The 20899-nt window shown below is 34.2% G+C and overlaps 1 protein-coding gene across 2 annotated transcripts in view; it reads right to left on the minus strand.

Annotated features, from left to right (window-relative positions):
- LOC129807338 (centaurin-gamma-1A) overlaps positions 1–20899 on the minus strand; it is a 121718-nt gene that overhangs the window by 36851 nt on the left and 63968 nt on the right. Inside the window, exon 1 of one of the 2 annotated variants that reach the window (XM_055856544.1) lies at positions 882–1628. The exons of the other annotated variant lie outside the window; for it this stretch is intronic. Within the exon in view, the coding sequence (XP_055712519.1) occupies positions 882–1047 (166 nt within the window). The 5' untranslated portion in view covers positions 1048–1628. Of the gene's footprint in view, positions 1–881; positions 1629–20899 lie in introns of those variants that run through there. 2 annotated transcript variants of the gene reach the window in all.

The raw sequence follows: 20899 nt of genomic DNA on the forward strand, positions 1-20899 counted from the left end.
TACAGTATCTCAAATTTGAAAGTCTTAAATTTGAACTACGCAATTCGAACTACGCAAAGGCGGTATCTGTCTTTAAAATGCAAAATTTGAGGCTACGTTAAAAAATACTTTTTGTGAATGATTGAGAATCATATTTTTTCAGCTGTTTTCTAATGTTGTTCTAAAGAAGGTTTGTGAGAAGGTAGATGTATTTTAAATAAAGTACAATTCAATTTCACATAAATTCCGTTTTTATGCTATTCATATCTTGAAGTGTTTGAATTTGAGAGACTCTACTGTAAACGGTTTTTGTTTCTGTCTCGGCTAAGCGGTACGATTTTGCACGTAGTTTTTTTTAACATTTATTAACATTAATTCTTTCATATTATTTTTAATTTCAAGTTCAGCTTTAGTGAGCGTGTTTTTCAATCGATTGAATAAAATATGGAATTATTTAAAAGGTCTTGAAATTTTCGTTGAAAATCCGAATAACTCAGAGTAACCTGTACAATAATTTGACAATTATGGATAGAGCTTCATTTTCTATTTATGAAATTCGCCCTGGAGGTTAGTCAACAACACTAAGACGGCGATGATCGCATGAGTAGTAGGAAGTGTCTCAATCTTATAAATGATGAATAAAAGATAATACATTTTTTACTCTAAATTTTTTTACGCGACGTAACTTCATGTACATTAGCATCACTGTTTTTAAAGCTATGAAAGTCCTAAACAATCAGTGGGAATATTTATCGTTCTCACTCTCGATTTCTCTGCCAATTGTTATCATCATACAAACATATTTCAATTAAGATGCAGCCATAGAGATTTGTATGATAAATCCACTCAAAAATTTCCCACATAAATAGGCAATATTCATAAAATAAACACGCAAATCATACCAGACTTTCGTTTTTCACGTTCAGACGCCACCAGGGACTTGGTCCTCTTAACCCTCAGAGATCTCCTCCGGATGGACCTTAGAAAGGTTTCTGGCATCCGGGAAAATCTCGGTGTAGCTTCTGGGGCTTTTCTTTCGGGTAGAAAAAAATTCTTCACAGCCAGCATCTTGAGCTCTGTTCTTGGTATCGAAACACAGACAAATAATGTAGATATTCAACAAGTCACTTTTGGTTAAACTTTATCATGTCGCCGAGGAGATTAACACTCTTTCAACTCTCACAAACATCGTATAAATTTCGTGATAAGATAGTCATCGAGAAAGTGTCGATTGTTGGTGAAGAATAATAGGAAAAAAAAAGAAGAGACTTTGAGACACTCTCTAAGCTTCAGAGTTCTTAGCACAATTTTCTTTAGCACATGATGACAATATTTGGTATTTTTAGGAAATTGCACACACACTCCACGGAATTTCTCATGAGAGCTCAAACCAAATTTTTCAGCACACACTTTCGCTCTTTCCGCATTTTATGTGAATCAGAGATGATGATTTTAAATCACATTTCGGATTTTTGCACACACTTTGCGCGTGGGAGGGTTTATTTACCTGTCCCAATTTCCTAAAAGTCCCGATTTAATTAAAGATAAATCACCAATGAACAGTGTCTCAATTCCACCCACGAGAATGTACCAAAGAGAAAATCCATCAGCAACACCAACCGCCATCGAAAGCGGTTCGACACTGACTGACTGTTGGAACCCAACTCAGAAACTTCGCGCGCGATTGGAAAGAGAACCTTCCAACATGCTACAAGAAAATCCAAGCCAATTGTCGTTGCCACCACAACTCTCTCACTCTCTCTTCCATTTGAATTCTTCTTTTTTTTTATTCCCTGCTGCCTCTTTCCTTTAGTCCTCTTCATCATACCATGTTGGCGAGCATGCACATAAGCTCAGTACCGAGGGCCAAACTCATATTCGTCGTCTTGGCAGCATTTTCACCCAAGAGGTACTATTGCGGCATAAAACCCGGCTTTTCACTCCAATGCCAAACATATTCCATGTTGTGGAAAATTTCGTGAAACTTTGCGAAAGTTTCAAGAGTGAAAGCAAATGTGATGCTCATTATTTTCTATTACAGTAGAGCCTCGCTATAGGCCATATTTGGTTCCAGATGTGACACTTGGATCGCACTAGTTCATGTCATTTTTTAAAATTATCAACGACTTTTAATTTTGAAATTGCTCGACGGCTTCCACTTTCTTTGCGATTGTGGTACTTGTCCTCGCTCTCTTCATTATGGTTCATAATTATCACAACTACTCAATTAAGTTTGGCAAAAATATTAAAATAATTATGACAACATTGCATGTCACGTGCTAAAAAACATAACCTAACTTAAAATCAGTGTTTTAAAATCAACGGTCGATAAATTGTGGACCATAGAGCGATGGCCTATAGCGGGATTCTACTGTAGTATGTTCGTTAAGTTTTACTGGTCGAACTCTATAGACAGAGCAATAGCAAACAGACTGGGCTTTTCTACATGATCATTGTTTTTTACGCCTTCATTGCTTTTTTACACGTGGAAAAAATTTTCAAAAAATTGCGACACCAAACCAATTTTTGCACGAATTTGATGTTTTTCCAATCTCTGAGATAATATTCTTTAAAAATAAAATGATTTATTAGTAAAGTTTGCCAAATCTATACACCTCGAATCAAGAGCAAAAAGCAATCGACCGCGGTCAATTGCTCTTTGCTCTTTTCTCAAGGTACTTATAATAGGAAAATTTTACTAATTATCATTTTCTTTTTGAAGAATATTGTCTCATAAGGCGTAACAAATATTATATTAGTGCAAAAATTGGTTTGGTGCCGCAATTTTTTGATAATTTTTTCCACGTGTAAAAAATTCATTACTGCAGTATTAATCCGAAATCGGTGTAAACATTATGCTATTAAGGTGTATTATGGGTTAAAGTTACTTTTTTCATGTTAATTTTACCCTTCAAAAGGGTAAAATACCCCTTAAATATTATTAGGTAGGCACATTAGGGGTTAAAATTACTATTTTCATGTTAATTTTACCCTTAAAAAGGGTAAAGATACCCCTTAAAAAGGGGTAAAATTAAGAAAAGTTAATCGCACCTCCGTTTTTTCCTCAGTGAGCAAACGTTTGCTGCAAAAAGTGAATTTTTGTGTAGTTTTGTGTAATTTCAGGATGGCTAAATGTATGAATTCCAATTTTATTAAGAAAAATATTCCTTTCATGAACTTGCTCACTTTTGTGTAACTCATCGGTTTAAACCAAGCGCCTGGCAAGTTGGCCTTTTGATATGGAGCTATTTAAAGCCAATTCCTAAATTGATCTCGGACTCAGCTCACAGTGCTCCAAGGAAAAAAATTATTTAAACAAAAATTTAGTATATTTATCCCTCCATACGGAAAAGTATCTTATAATATGGAAAAACTTCTCACTTTTTAAATATTTAGCATAACGATCACGAGTGCAGAAAAATTCCCATACGCACTTGTATGTGAAAGTAAGAAATTGGCTTCAACTTTGAAGGCCACTCGCCGGGGACTAGGTTTAAACGTTCGAAACGGTTAAATGATTCAAACGTCAAATTCGTAAATTCGATTTAAACATTATAGCTTCAAAGACAATTTTTTTGTGTTTCTAATGGCTTCTAAGAAATTTCTTTAAAAAATGCCTTTTAAAAAAAATTTTCCCTGTCCTTTTAGACAAAAACGTCAGATTAAAAAAAAAGGAAATTTTTGACAAAAATTGCTTCTAAAGTGTGTAGACACCATAATGGAGACATTTAGTTGCAAAAAAAATATTTTGCATTATATCCACATTTAGTGAAAAAATAAGATTCTAAATTATTTAATTATTTGAGTGCCATAGTATTATCTCATTGGTTACGGCTTTTGAATGTCTTCAAGTTCTAACCAATCAGATGACACGATGGTTCTAAAACAATTTATTTAAAAAAAGTTAATTTCATGAAATTTTCAAAGCTGCCTAAACCCTAAGACCTTCCATCCTCACTCCCAAGAAGTATTCTATGTAATTGAAATAGAATGATACAGGAAGATATAGAATTAGCCGAAAAAAGAAGCATAATCCATTGAAGGGTATTTAGTGTTCAACTTCACCACACTCAAATGAATTTCTATTTGTACATCTTATGAATTTTAATACATGAATTTTGTGTCGAGTCACACAATTGTGTAAGCTCCATCGAAAGCACAGTTCAGGTGGATAAAGTTTTGTAAATTCAATGAAAAACTTTTTCAAGCCACTTTGTACTATTAAATTGTGAATTGAAAAAAAAAAGTTATGCCATTGTATAACTTTTAAACCAACCAAATCCACCTTCAGTACTTAAGCTTTTCTGGATGTTTCTAATCCGAAAAAGGGCTGTAAGTTTGTCCACCTTCGCACTATTATTTTTAAAAATATCCAAAGTGCAGAATTAATTTGTAGTTCTTGTGATTTTTTTTCTGTTCCATTTTGAGGTGACACATTGATTGAATTGCCGTGGGAGGAAAACTTTGCGTGGCAACTGGAAGCAAGTTTTGATCAGTCTCTTACGCTTCATCAATGTCTTTGCTCTTTAGACGTGCAACAAGGTGCAAGTGGGTTTAATCAACTTCTCTCTTCTCTCAAAATAACACAATCAATTAATATTCATGTCACAGCTCTTTTTTTTTATTTTCCGGTCCTTCATAGATACTTAACCCTCCATTGAAGCATTTATCATTTTTGACTATCAATGATTTATTTGGTAAATCCTCTAAAGTAGCACAATTTTTAACCCAACCTTCACATTGTTCAAATAATATAGTTTCATGGAACTTTCATTAAAGAGAAATTAAGCAAATGTTTGGCCAAATGCTCAATCAGCCAAAAAGTAAGAGTGCTCGAGAAAGGGTTAACCGTATACTCAAAGATTCTCAAGAGGAACCCTCATCGAAGCACCAATAAAAGAAATTCAATATTTTTTCTTCTTCCAATCTTGTCATGCGTCTCAATATCGTCATTGATTGCGGAAAGAAATTAAAATGTGCTCAAAGAAGTATATATATTTTTTTCCAAATGGGATATATTCAATATAAAATTTTTATATACAATGACTTTGAATTCTCATTCAACTGGCAAAAAAAGGATCACTTTTCCCATTTCTTGACTCCTCTCCAGCCATCAATGGAGTCCTCGGAGCAAGAAAAGAAACTGTATATTCCATCTTTCTTGCCTCTTGATGGATATTAAAAGGGAGATCGCATTTAATGTACAATTGTGGTGGTTTTATGATGGCATGACGAACAACACAAGTTTTGGTAATTCAAGAGAACGAGCGCCTGACAGTCACATGTTCTTGTATGAAAGATAAGGAAATGGATCCCATTTCATATTTTCTCTTTTTTTTCTCCGCCGTGAAATTCAATCCAGTCGGTTGTTTTTGTACAAACACAGTAAATAAAAAAAACGAACCATATTTTGCATATTTTTTCTCCCGATATCCACCTTTCTTTCAAAACCTTCCTGTATTTTTTAGGTTATGTTATGATAGCCTAGCGCCATCTGTTGGTATCACCTACACTACTATATTCTGCACTGACTTAATGGCTTCTACACATAAATATTTTAGAAAAAAAACACACAATAGACTGCAAATAGTTTGACCAATGCAAACAACAAGCCGCGACACATAGCATTAACGTTTCTTTTCGCCGTGAGACATCAGAAATTGCATCGGTTTTTCTTACTTTTTGCTCCATGCCTTTTGTTACTTTTTACCCCAAGTGCAGGTTTTTGATAAAAAGATTTCTTGAGAAAAGAATTTTTGTAAAATTCTAAAATAGATAGCGGCTTCGTATTCAAAGAGTCCAAATCATTTAGGAAATAATCACCAGTACATAAATTTTTAATTATAAGTAGGTAAAAATTGAAATTTGCTGTAAGGAAATGTTTGTATTTTAAGAAATATACAACATCGAAAAGGCCTATGGAGGCTCTCTGTGGAAAAAGTTTTAAGCCGCTGTCTTATTTATCTTGGAAGATATTGAATTCTGAAATTTTCGATTTGTAACTTTTTACCCCAGTCTCCCCTACTCAAACATTTATTAAAAAAAACTTTTATTCTTTGTTAATTCTATCATAAATTTTCTGTTTTCTATATAAGTTTCAATAACCATATTTACAGCGAACAGACTGGGCTTTTCTACATGGTCATTGCTTTTTTACACCTTCATTGCTTTTTTACACGTGGAAAAAATAATCAAAAAATTGCTGTACCAAACCAATTTTTGGACTAATTTGATATTTATTACGCCTTATGAGACAATATTCTTTAAAAGAAAATATTATATTAGTAAAATTTTCCGATTATTAAGTACCTTTAGAAAAGAGCAAAGAGCAATTGACCGGTCAATTGCTTTTTACTCTTAATTCGAGGTGTTTAGATTTGGTAAATTTTACTACTAAATCATTTTCTTTTTAAAGAATAATGTCTCAGAAAATGGAAAAAAATCAAATTGGCGCAAAAATTGATTTGGTGCCGCAATTTTTTCAATATTTTTTTCACGTGTAAAAAAGCAATGAAGACGTAAAAAAGCAATGATCATGTAGAAAAGCCCAGTCTGTTCGTTGTGATTATCTAACGTTCATAGAGAAATATAGTAGATAATTTTATTTCTTTGCTTTACAAAGTAAATGATCTGAAACTGGGTAGAGCAGTGGCGCCATCTAGTACCAGTAATTTTAAAAGAAACTTTTCAATCATTTTTGACATCTTTGAAATACAATCTTCAAAAGAAAACTTTATTTGGTATTTATTTTAGTATATTTAAGTACTCTCGAATATTAAGTCTTGTACTTCTTCGTGGTTTTCTTTTTCTCTTTGAGCATTTGAAACAGTGAAAGAAATCGCAAAATTCCAAAATAGACATGATTCCGAATTACCTCATCTTATGCCGTCTTCAGACCTGAGGTTTAGCCCAGTCCCCGAAAGTCTCAAATTTCAAAATAGCAACCAATTTTATTGATTTTTTAGAATTAACCGGATCATTTGCCCATAATGTTCAATCCTAAGTCATATTTACCCAACAAATATTGACTCATAACGGATCAAAGAAGTTAAGCCATACAGTTACGCCTTATACGGGCTTCAGACCTCAGACTTAGTCATCTGGCTTAACTCCTCTAATTCATCATCAAGCATGATTTTTTTAGGAAATTGTTGTTCAGGATTGAATATTAAGGGCAAATGATTCATTACTAGATTTTGAAAAATCAATAAAATGGCTTGTTATTTAGATTTTTGAGACGTTCGGGAACTGGGCTAAACCTCCAGTCTAAAGCTGGCATTATTCCAGCTTCAGACTGGAGGTTTAGCCCAGTTCCCGAAGGTCTTAAAAATCTAGATAAGAAGCAATTTTATTGATTTTTCAAAATCTAATGGATCATTGGTCCATAATATCCAATTCTAAACAACAATTTTCTAAAAAATCGTGCCTGATAAGGAATTAGAGGAGTTAAGTTAAGCCATACAGCTAAGCCTTATACGGGCTTCAGACCTAAGACTTAATCTAAGTCTAATCTAATATCTTAGTCTAATTCCTAATCAGGCACGATTTTTTAGAAAATTGTAGTTTAGGATTGGATTATAAGGGCAAATGATTCACTAGATTTTGAAAAATCAATAAAATTGCTCGTTATTTAGATTTTTGAGACCTTCGGGAACTGGGTTAAACCTCCAGTCTGAAGCCGGGATTCGGTCTGAAGCCAATATTAGGTCTGAAGCCCGTCTATTACACTATTTCCTAAAGTATTTAATATGTGATCTCAAATTGAACTACCCCAAGTCTAAAAAGCACCAACAACAGCATAAATCACAAATTAACTCAAAAGAAAGAGTTGCAATTTCATACTCGATTGCCAATGCAGGGGAATTGTAGGCTCACACTGAAGGAATGGTTATTTAGGAATTGCAATTTTATTGTCGCAACCAGCATCTTAAATTCAATTAAGTATCACATGAGTGAACAAATAGATAAAAATCACACTTTCACATGCAACAACAAACCCCTTTACTTTTTCCCATTTAAATCGAAGGGTGATCAATATTATTCTATCTGAAGAAAGAAAAACACCCTAATTTCGGCATCTTTGGAGGCATATAAATCATGAGAAATTTTTAAGGTATTTTTCACACTCTTAAAAGAATTGGAAATTGTGCTAGTAAGAAATTGGAACAAAATGCAGAGTGTAAATTTCTAGTGATAATATCACTAATCAATTTGACACACTTGAATGGATGATAGGATATTTTATTTGTATGATTTATAGTGAAAATTATTTAACATACAAATTGCGTAAATTTATATTTATGCTTTGCCAGTTTTTTTTATTATTATTTGCCCATGTAAGAAAACAAGAGAGATTGTTCACCTCAAGAGACGCAAATATTCATAAAAAAAAAGTATTTGCTGAATTTATCATTTAAATTTGCAAAGGAACGATTGTGCAAAAAAAAAAGATCAATGATTAAGTCATATTTCACAAATGCCTCTTCCACTTTTGACAAATAACACGATGAAATAGGAGACTTTGGTCGACAAGCACGTGTTGGAGAAAGTCAGCAGGAGGGATTTTATTTCCATTAATTGCACACCATAAAGTCAAGCAGAGAATTGCAGAGAATGATTGATTGTTCGGAATCAGAGTTTAGAAAAAAAGGGTGTTGAGGGTGATTAATTTGGCACAAAAGTCCCTTTGCCTTGTTAATTTTTGCAAAGCCTCATTGTTCACCCACTCCTTTACAGAATTCCTCATTTTCTATCCAGGGAAATCAATTTGTAACTCTCACTGAATTTACTCCTCGAAATATCCCATCAACATTAATGATGTCCAGCTCAGCATGAACTCTCTTTAGTCCAATATGTCCATATCCCAAAGGTCTCTCCCTAATGAATTTTCGAATTGAATTAAAGAGAGGCATTTTAGCTCAGAGGATAATTCATTAAGTAAATTTGCAAAACCCTTTCCCAAAATATCCCTCTCTAGTCCTGCATTTTGCAAAGCTTGGCCTTCAATTCAGCTAAATAATATTTGCATTGACTGGTGAAGAAAAAGGAGAAAATACTCAACTGAAGAATCCAAATAAAAAACACATCTTAGACGATAAAATGTTCAAATAGATTCTTCTTCAATCACCTCTTGTGTATTCGTACTTTTTTTTCTCAGTGGAACTTCATGGAAGATATGTGCAAAGTTTATTTAATATGGAATTTCAAGTTAAAATGTACGTAATTCATGGAATTTACATTATGAGAAAAACATTCAGTAAATATTTCACCTGAGTACATAAAAATGTCTAGTAGGTTTATAACATATATCTTGTTTTGGAAATGAGAATGCAGAACAAAATTTTGAAGAATATTTACAACTGGCCGCAAAAGTTATATTATGGGGCTATTACAAATATTAAAACTATTGCAAATCATATAAAAATGGAATGTTTGCAATACATGGATGCAGGCAAACTAATTAATGAAAAAAAACATTTTTTTTATATCATAAAAATAAAAAAAAGCTTTTTAAGCACTTTCGATTTGTATATTGAGTAACATATTACCGCGGAAAATACTATAAAAATAAATTAGAACAAATTATTACATACTTTGTACGCTTTATGCTAAATCACAGGTAAGTTCAGAAAAATATGTGATTTATGTTTAGGAAAGAACCTTATAAACTATTTTATTAGAAGGTAAAACCTATTTTTAATGTTGTATTTTTGCCAACTGGTAGGGTAAAGTGATATAAGTTAGACATAGTGTTACAAATTGGACAATTCGCCGGTACAAGTTGGACATGGCTTTTTTCTTGATAAATACAGTACAAAATTTGTTTTTAAGGACAAGGAACCAAATTATAAAACTAAAGCATTAAAAATATATAAATAAAAATTAAGGACTTAATTTATTAAGAAAAAAAAGCCCTGTCCAACTTGTACCACTTTACCCAACTAATTTATTTACTAAAAAACAACTCAGCTAACAACTATTTACATGAAGAATAGTTCATAGTGTACTACCTGTAATGAAATAGGCCACGCCCCCTATAATAATGTTATTACACTTGCTCCTTAAAATTTCATTGCTATTCACTCCAATTGTATTGAATAAACTTTTAAATAATTGATTTAAGGCTTATAATAACAGAATAATGGAGTTTCATCCATATATAGATAAAAAGGACCATTATTTAATAGGAAAGCTCACTTGGCGCATCATTGTTTAAAAAAGGGGTGGCAAAGCGTCCCAGGCTTTCCGAATTGCTCAAACTCGTATCTTGATGCTATACCTCATAAGTACTTTTGCATCATTTATCGTTTACAGATTTTTAATCGATTTAAATCGATTCATAAATCACTCAAAAGATCTCAAGAAATAGTTTTAAGAGTAGGGTAAGTGTGCCAAATTTCGGCATAGTTGCATGCAAGCGTCAAAGTCTCAAGTTTGAAATGTAATATTTTAAATACAAATTGATTTTGTAATTCTCTCTTCTTAAAGACTGTTTCTTGGAACCTTGTAAAGAGTTTACCGTCTTTATTTACTGTAAAATCATTCTTAATACATTTTAAAATCAATAAAAATATAGACATAGCTTTAGTACCCTATTTCGGCCACCTTCATTCTCAAAGTTCCTTGCCCTTCGGGAATTCTTCCAATGCCTTTTTCACGTCATCTCGTTTGTCGAAGCTACATTTTTTGTTATCCTTTTGCATTGTATAATCTCTAGAGTACGTAAAATCTAAAAGTTCATGGAAATTCGAGGAACAAAAAAGGTGGCCGAAATTGCAAGCTGGCCAGAATTTGGTACACTTACCCTAAGAGTATTCATTTTCGGACAAAAATTACTTATTGGATCATAGCCAGTTCATCACTGCTTTACAACCGATTTGACCCGATTTATAAATCACTCAAAACAGTGCCAATATATCTTATTAGGAGTTTTATAAGTAATTTTTTGATAAAATTAGTTATCGGTTATGAACAGATTTATCTCCGGTTCAGAACCGATTGAAACCGGTGCAGTTTTACCGGAAATTCCAAGATATTAATAGTTATATAAGGGAGACTGAAGCAGTACTAAACACGGTTTGTTGTAATTTTATGTAATACACTACTTACACTTACGTCAACCATTTCTTCGATCGTCAAGAGTCCCTATAGTGACTATTATTAGTTTAGGGTTTTAGGATTATCAACTTTCAAACATTATATCTACTTTGTAAATTACCTTTTTGTTGAAATTAATGGGTATCTATATTCGGAATAAGGATCATATATTAAATGTTCCGAATTGCGGAACAAGTTATTTCGTACAGACGCATCCAATACTTGGTTTTGGATTATTGGATGCCACCGAACCGATTGAGACAATCTAAGAAGGATTGCACGGGCTCCTTCTCCCGTTCGAGAATAAGCGTTGGGGAATCTACTACGACATTATGCAGTTGGAATCACTTGAAAAAATGCATTGACATTACTCATACAAAACAAAGTTTAAGAAAAAATCTATTTAAAATTTCATTTCAATTGAAAATTCAATTTATAATTTTCAAGCAAACTGTTAAAATAAATCAAATTGCACTTGCAATTCAACCACAACAGAAATAGTTTATAAAACTGTCACGCGGTAAATTTTCCCTTTTTATGTAGTTTTCTTTTTGCAAAATACTATCACCTACATTCTAAACATTAGTGAAATAAAATTCCACTGACTTTTTTACTTTATAGCATTGAAAAAATTTTCCCGTACATATTAAACACCGTCCCAATACAATACGACAGATGCAATTTTACATTCACTTTTTCCGTGACATTTTACATCCACTGTTAAACTTCTTATCTCACTCGTAAACGGACATTTTATGTCTGGCAGAAAGTGTGACTTTTTCGATGGGTGAAATGGCACATTTTACTGGAGTGCATGCAATTCCTATCCAACCATATCATGCACTATAACCCCCGCCGAAAGGCACAATATAAATTTTATGTGGTTGGTATTGTGGTGAAAAATTTGTCAATATTTTAGCAGAGCTTTTCCTAAAATTCGAATGCCATAGTAAAAAAAAAAATAAAATTAATAAAAAGCTCTCTCAGTAATTAAATGTTACAAAGTTGAATGGCTAATTAATTTTGAAGGTTAAATATGGCATTAAAACAATTGCATAAAATTAATTTAATCATCCCCTGGGCATTTATAGAACAGATGCATGAATAATTTTCACTTGGGCTTCATCAATTTTTCGTGACGTCTGTCTCATGCAAACATTTCACAATTTGCCCAAGTGAATACAAAAATTCAATTACTATTCATAATTGCAATTGCATGGGGAATACTTCTTATGGACAAATTGAGGGCAGTACACAGAAAAATAAATTGTAAGTATCTCCTAAAGTTATATATTAAGGATTTTTCGGAATGAAAATATAATATGGAAAACAAAAGATGTAATAGTTTTCTTAGAAAAATTCATTTTAAAAACTTTATTATAACATTTTCAGATTTACAAATAAATATGTTGTATACCTAAGTTAATTTTGGTAAATGCGGAAACACTTTGGCTAAATGTACAAAACAAACCAATTAGTAAAGGTTAAGATCTGAATAGTAAAATTGTCTCACAGATTTAATTTGTTTCTAACTTGCCTTAGTTAAATTTAAAAAATAAATATTTGATTTAAATATAGAAATAGCAGAATTATCAAACAATTGTCAATGGGTAAAGAAGTCTACCACTCAAGTCCACTATGGATCGATTACGATCATGGAGTCTGATTGGCATTGATCAGTTCCCCATGGAGAGTGAATATGTCGATGAGCTGATCAAAATTACTGATAGACACCGAGCAGCTCAATACAATGACTGATCGACGCCGATCAGCTGATTAAAACGACTGATCGACGCTGATTGGCTAATTACAACGACTGGTCGACGCCGATCAGCCGATAAGAACCGATCAGCGCCGATTATCTGATCAGAACGACTGGTGAATGCCGGCGCCGATACGCTGATTAGAACACTGAGAGAAATCCGAAAAAGTTAAAATAACATTCCGGAAATGTTAATTTTACCCTGCAGTATTGATCCGAAATCGGTGTAAATATTACCCTTTTTAGGTGTATTATGGGTTAAAGTTACCCTTTTTTCATGTTGATTTTATCCTTAAAAGGTGTAAAATTAACATTAAAAAATGTTGATATATTTTTACACCTAAAAACTGTTAAAGTTATGACGAAAAAAAGTTAATCGTAGCCTCTTTTTTTCCTCAGTGAAAGTCAAATTGACGCCGATCAGTTGATCAGAACGACTGGTCAATGCCGATCAGTTGATCAGAAACTCTGGTCGACGCCGATCTGTTGATCAGAACGATTGGTCGACGCCGATCAGATGATCAGAACGCATGATCGACACCGATCAGCTGATTAGAACGACAGGTCGGCGCCGATAAGCTGATTCGAATACTTTATCGACGTCGTTCAGCTGATCAGAACGACTAATCGACGCCAATCAGCTGATTAGAACGACTGCTCAGTGCCAATCAGCTGATACAAACGACTAACATGCTCCAATCAACAGATCAAGGGAAGTGACGGGCGTCGATCAGCTGATCAGAGAGGTTAGAGGCTGATTAGTTGGAACCAGTCAGGCGCTTTGCCACGCAAAGTCCACACACTGACTACCCTTATTCACTCCTGACATTTATGTTTGGAAAATTTTAAAACATCTTAATCATATTTACCATCTTGATATTAAATTTTAATAAGAATTAGATAAGATACTTGCCATAACGTTTTGAATAATGAAATCTTAGCCAGTTATGAACTATCAACCACCTAATAAATTGCTATTTAATTACAGTAAAATTGTCACTTTGTTAAACTACAGTTTAACAAATACTTTGATGAAGAGAATACCAATAAGGAATACAATTTAAAATTACTTAGAAAATAAAGTTAAAATTGATCAAAAATCCCAAGAAATGCGTTAAAGTGGCAAAGTGTAGTATAAGCAGACGAAAGACGGCTTTTCAAATTGTAAAAACATCTATAATTGACCCACTGATGAAGACCTACACAAAGGGTTGAAAGCTTTGGCAAAAATTCGAAGTCTTTTGATTTAAAAAGAACGAATTCTCTGGCGAATACTGGAAGAGCTGCGACTATATATTTACTTATATCGTTTTGCCCGTGAGGTGGCTGAGCTATTTAATGTTCGAATTTCGAAATATCTAGAATGACATGTGTCATGTGTAAATCTTAATTTTTTTTGCGGGGAAAATCAAATAAGACTCATTTCTATTCAATTATCGAATTCCTTCATAATCATTGAGAAACTTTTTTGACAGCTTGTCATAGTAGTATATCGTAAATTTTTATAACCTTCCACGAATTTTTAGTACGAAAATTCGAAATTGAGTTTGAATTTTTCGACCATCAACGATATTTTGTGTAAATGGAAAACTTTTTATTGTTTAACTGAGACTATTTTAGACATTTTAGAGAATCAAATTCCGGCTGTGAATCCAAAAGTTTAATCTCTTATTAAAATTTCTATTGTGTTAAATCATTCTTTTACCATCCCATTTTTCTCAGTGTAATGAGCAGAAAAAAAACGACTTTAAGTCAGTTTATCAGTTATACAGAAGAAATTATGAGCGATGGACAGCATTTTGCTGAAGATAGTAACGATCCTTAGAAAGACTGTTATTTCCAGAAAGAAAAAATACGCCCATTTTCCTTTATAAAATGCATTTTCCATTCATTAGATGAACAATGCAAGCAAATTGTCAGCTTCATGATTATAATGTATCAAATGAAGATTAGAGAGAAAGAGAGAGAGATGCTTGAGAAGTCTCCATGAATAAGATTGGATATTTTGAGAGATGATTCGGATCCTCCTCTTCCTCTGTGAGATCACTTTCAAATCCCAATCAGAGGAATTCTAGTGAGAACTCCTCAATAGTTGCTCATTGAATAATTCAAAATATAGTTCAAAGTGTGGGTGGTTGAATTGTGAGTTTTATGAATGAAATTTCAGCCACTTGATTTGCATATAAACATACAAGTGAATATTTATGGATTTCTACAGGCAGAATGAGTCATCTCTCTGGTAAATACCTCCCCAGAAAAGTGCTCTGCTGCAAGTGCCTCTGGAAAATCGATAGCGTTATTCAATGAGATAATCACCCTTCGTGTTTGAGGGTGCATGAAAAAGTCACCCTCTCCCTTAAAGAAATTTTCCGTCAGGGAAATTCCCTCCTTCTCACTTTCTCTCTTCCTGCATTGGAAATTTTAACGACGATGGTCGCTGCACGCGTGAAATTAAATCCCTAAACAACCCATCTCGACTCTATCATGGTCCACGGAGTCACAGGGATGCAACCCTCGCCCTATCATGGAAATCAGCGCCAGTGCAGGCTCACATTATTGCTCTCATCATTCACAATTTCTGCACATGAAAATGAGGGTGGAAAATCAACCCTTCGAGGGGTTTATCAATGATAATTCGCTTGGTTCCCATCACATACACTTGAATATTCAATTTACTATTTTGATGTCTTTCTCTCACTATATCTCCTGTGGCATTTTAAAGTATTCTCTTCGTCTATAGGATAGCTAAAATTCTACATTTCATTCGAAATTGATAAATTTCCACGTTGATTTGATATATCCTTGCGACAGAGTTGATTCATTTTATCTTCATATTCGTATGAAGTTGAGTTGTTCAGATGAGTTGTAGCACTTAATGAGATCTTTTTACATGACCCAAGATGATCAAATTCCGATAGTTAGTTAGAATCAAGTTTTGTTTAATCGAAAACTCTTAAGCCCATCTATAACGTACCAAAATTTTGATCCTGATCCATGCCATAGGGGCTGAGTTATTGAGAAAACAAAATTTGGAATATCATCAACTTTTAGCTACCCATTGACTTAAACCTTTTGCAAAATTTACTTTTCGATATCTCTCTGTTCTCTCTCCGAAAGTAATTATACGATATACGAATATGAGACGGCTACGAAAATCGGCTTCTAGTGCACAATCCCCTGGCAAGTTGGCTGAAATTTGAAGTCACTTTCTCATACTTCGATTTAAATTTATATGGGATTTTTTTTGCACTCGCTACCGTTATGCTAAATATTTAAAAAGTGAGAAGTTTTTCCGTATTATAAGATACCTTTCCGTATGGAGTGATAAATATACTAAATTTTTGGTTAAATAATTTTTTTTTCCTTGGAGCACTGTGAGCTGAGTCCGAGATCAACTTAAGAATTGGCTTCAAATAGCTCCATATAAAAAGGCCAACTTTCCAGGGGGTTGCTAGCGAACATGATATTCGTAATCTGTGACTTCTCATAACGTGCACATGCAGAGTTTAGACCCGATTTAACGAGGTTGGATTCAGCTAAAATCCATATGGCGTTGGAATGAGACCTTTCAAAATTCAATGTGAGAAATGAAGATCCGAAGTTGCTATCTCTAACCGTTTAGCCTCTAGGCCTGATGACTAGACGCATCGGCCAAATAACGTGACACCATTTCCCATAAATTGTCTGATTCGCGAAGATATGTTGAGAAAAGAGGCTCCGGAAATGAATGGGGGGGATGGGAGGTCGAAATAGAGGATGGTTAAGTAGATGGTGAAGTCGATCGACGGCCAAATCAAATATCAGACGGTTGTTAATTTGTCCTGATTTTGGTATAAAGATGATGAATATAAAAGTCTCTAACGCGACTTGTTCAATTAATATGCCCACTTTCAGTCAACTACATTATTTAAAAGGTAATAATAAACCTAGATCAGCTTATTGTAGGTGATATTTTTAACGTGAGCTAACTCGGAATGCATGCAAATTCGATTTAGAACTGAAGTTGGGGGACGCTATAAAGTCGAGACCTTTCCAACGGTGGGCCACACTCCTGCCTCGATGTTCTCTGACTTGAACTATATTCGAAAATGTCTTGACCGGGCTGGATTTTTGGTGTATATGAAGTAATTTCGATGAAATTTTAGTGTTTATTGCATCTGAGATCAAGATATTTCTAATGATAGGTACCAGCCGTCTCCACTCCAACGCACTGTACCCCAACCTTTACAATATCCAAATGGACCGGACCCTATCACATGTTTATTAACCGATTTCAATGATTTTTTGTTGGCCTTCCCTATTCAGACTATTTAAAATAGAAAATGACTAGTGATAAGCCCAGATAAGCTTATGGTGCTGAGATTCTTTACAGGTGACCTCGGAATGCGTGCAACTCGGGGTACTTGCAACGCGGAATGCGTGAAAATTCGATTGTGAGTTGAATTTTGGGAGTGAAGAATTTCGTCGAGCCAATTTTATTCGTTTCGGCCGCGGAGAAAAATTTGCTCGATGTGATTCTTTACACCCAAAATTCCACTCACAATCGAATTTTTACGCATTCCGGGTAACGTTACAAGTATCTCGAGTTCCACGCATTTTGAGGTCACCTGTAAAGAATCTCAGTACCATAAGCTTATTTGGGTTTTTTTTTTAATTTTTGGGACACCAGTGTCCCATATTTGTCATTAAGGGGTAAAAAACTAAAATCTTAAAATAAATTTGTTAAGATCATGTTTTGTTTTCTTTTCTTTTGCTATCTGTTTGTTGATAAATGACATCTCTCATGGAGAACATCATCTCTCAGCATGATTTACCAAATCTCATATAAAATCCATATTTCTTATCTACAATATCTCTCAATCTCCCCCTCAATTTCCCCCGTCAGATCGTAAAATGTGAAACTTTATCGATTGGAGTGTCTAAAATGAATCTACCCCGTCACATGTTGTTGGCATGAGACATGTTAGATTAGGGGGTGTCTAATTAGTTTTGCATCGAGCGAGTCCTCTGCAATAAGGCTTCCATGCACAGTCACTGCTTTTTCCACTTCTTAATATCATAATTCACGGTGTCATAGTAAAAATTGCAGCCCAGGGATCTGTGTAAGAGTCCTCGAAGAAAAATCCAGCCCCTTGTTCGTCGCTCAATTGAAACCAACAATTATAAATCATGAGTCAGAGAGGAGAGTTTGAGGAAGAAGGAACACACAGTGCCTGTCATAATTGCCAACAAAGGCTCAGCAGGAGTTGAGAAAAATTATTGGCTGAGGGATCAGAGGACATTAAAATATTACAGAAGAGTGGAGGATTCATGCAGAATCATGGTGAAAAGCGGATTAAAAGTGAATTTTCACGAGATTTTACTTTTACATTTTATATTGTAGAAAGACGATCCCTGATAATTGGGTTCTCTTTGCATTTTTATCCAATTTCTCCTTTCAGTCCTTTCCAGGAACATCGACCATCAAGGCCAGAATTCAAGGGGTGGCAAAAAGGATAATTCATTGAAGGAAAAAAAACCTGCAATATTTATCCCGTAGACTATAAAATAAATAACCATCTGTGAGTGTTCCTTTTTTTAGTGACGCTTCATCACCTTTCCCTATTGTTGCCATCTTTTAAAGTAACTCATCTTACTTGAAATTCTCACTAATGCGCCAAACTTCCTCTTGTTCCATTCTCAACTGTTAATCTTCATTGCAATATATATAAACGAAAATCTCTTCATTATCCATGTGCAATCGCGTGTAAAATGGAGTGTACCTTTTTCTTGTTTATTCAAACATTGTTGGCTAGAGTATGGTGTAAACTTTACATATTTATCTCTTGTGTTTGCAGCAGTGTTGCTAATCCACATTTTGAAACTGCAAGGGAAGAACTTTACACGCAGCATTATGAAAACCTCAAGGATTTCACTTTGAAGTATCCCGAGAGAGCATAAGATGTAGAATTTTACTACTGAGTTAAGAACAAATGTTCTGTGAGCTAAACTTTGGTGACGGAGCTAATTAAATAAGCTTGATTTAGTAACTTTAAAGTGTAGACGGAAGTAGCACTTCAATGTAATCCGACACTCTGACAGCTGTCACAGATTCGGATTACTATTTAAATTAAGCTTAGGTAGTCAAAATGTAAGTTCATACAGTTAAATCTATCTGGTCTATGTGATATTAAGTGAAACTTCATATTAAATTCTTATAAGTTCACTACAAATCGACAAAGCTTGACTCGGCTTGACTATTAACCCCTAAGGAAAGCCCAAGAAAGTCCAAGGTTAGTCATTAACATTTTTCCATTTCTGTTTCATATTTTACTAGTTCACATCGGGTTTCCACATGTAGATTGTCTGGTTTGGATATATAATTTTAACAAACATACTAAGCTTTCTAAGCATTCAAAAACATTTCAAAGTAATCTAAATTTGTGTCAATCTATTGAGAAGTACGTCATCTAGAGCTGTTTAACAGTTGACCTTGAAAACTAGTAAGGATTGATCCAAGGTTATTGATATATCAAAACGAAATATACGCCAGGATAATCCCTAATAACGCATATTAGTAGATCAGAGGATAGAGTATAGGTATTCAATCTATGGTGCCAAGACCCCTAGTTCAAACAATGTGTTGGTCTAACCGCACCCGGTATTTTGAAAAATATGTTCAACTGGTAACATAATTCCAGGCTCATCTGGTTAAGCACTACAACTGTTCGCAACAAAAATTAGTAAGAAGGGCTCGAAGGAAGTATTCTAAATAACAGGTGGCTCTGGTGGCAATGGAACCGGTTATATGAGTGATAAAAATCCACGAAATTCAAACCGACATATTTTCGGTTCTTTTTGACCGAATTTGACGAGTAAGAGCACAAATGAGAGCTCTCAAAAAGTCCCACAAGTTTCTAGAATATTTGCACTTCGTAGGATCAATGCTATGGTCGCCAAGTCGAAAACTCAATTTTCGTAAAACATAGCCTCAATTATATTGACTCCCGCTTAACCGATTTTGTTAATTACTTCGGCATAATTGTAATGGACTGGCAAATTCTACCATTACGAGAGGAATTAAGAAAGGAGACCTAATAGGATCAGTAGATAGAGCATAGGATCTATGGAGTAGAAGTCTTCTGCCCTAGGCAGACTTACAGCTAAGCTGAGAAGCGGCTTAGTGGCAAAGTGATGGGAATGTAGTCTGATCATTATTTTGATTATGATTCCGTTAGCCGTCTTTCGGCGTAAATCGTAGATGTGTCCCGCATATTCGGTTCAAACGACAAATCGCGTCTAGTGCTTAGAAAACAATTAATCTACTGGCAACAAGGCTTTAGAATTATCTGGTCAAACTATCACTGGTCCACAACAAAAGTAAGTAAAGGGAGCACGGAAAAAGTATCCCAATTATAAAGGTGGCGCTCCTGGGCAGTTCACGAACGCATGCACGAACGAAGTAATCTCGACACAATTAATAATAATAATAATTCCAGAAAAAAATTATATTTTTTTTTCCTAATTAAAGACAAGCTCTCGTAAGAGCAGAAATAAGTGCAGATCCCAGAGCGAATTTGTCAAAGAGATGGGGATGTTCGGAAGCCTAAAATCAATATCTTTTACCGTTTTGTCTCTAGGCCTGCTAACAAATAAATAGGCAAACAACATTACCTAAAAAATTGGTTTTTTAAGTCACTCTCTCACTAAACGTTTAGTTAAAAAAAATAATGAAAACGGATTCACAGGCTAGTTTAAAGCAGAGATGATGTTCGAATAGACCGGTAGGGGAGTTCTGCAACAGTATGACAATGCAATGTCATATGACAAATTTTTAAATTTTCTACGTGGCAAATTCGAAAAAATAATCGCAAATGAGATTCTTATCAAATATTAAGACGTTTATAGGGGTCCTTGTGGTGGCCTTTTAATGCTCATTGACTTTTAATAATGCCTTTCTCCCGAATTTACCACGAAAAATTGTCGTATGTCAAAAAAAGAGAATGCAAAACTTGTATCTGTAAGAAATGTATAGATAAGTAGAGGCAGCCCACTGTTATCACAATTTAACTAACAGGCGGT

Source organism: Phlebotomus papatasi, chromosome 3, assembly GCF_024763615.1.
Source record: "Phlebotomus papatasi isolate M1 chromosome 3, Ppap_2.1, whole genome shotgun sequence".
In the NCBI taxonomy this organism is placed as follows: Eukaryota; Metazoa; Arthropoda; class Insecta; order Diptera; family Psychodidae; genus Phlebotomus; species Phlebotomus papatasi.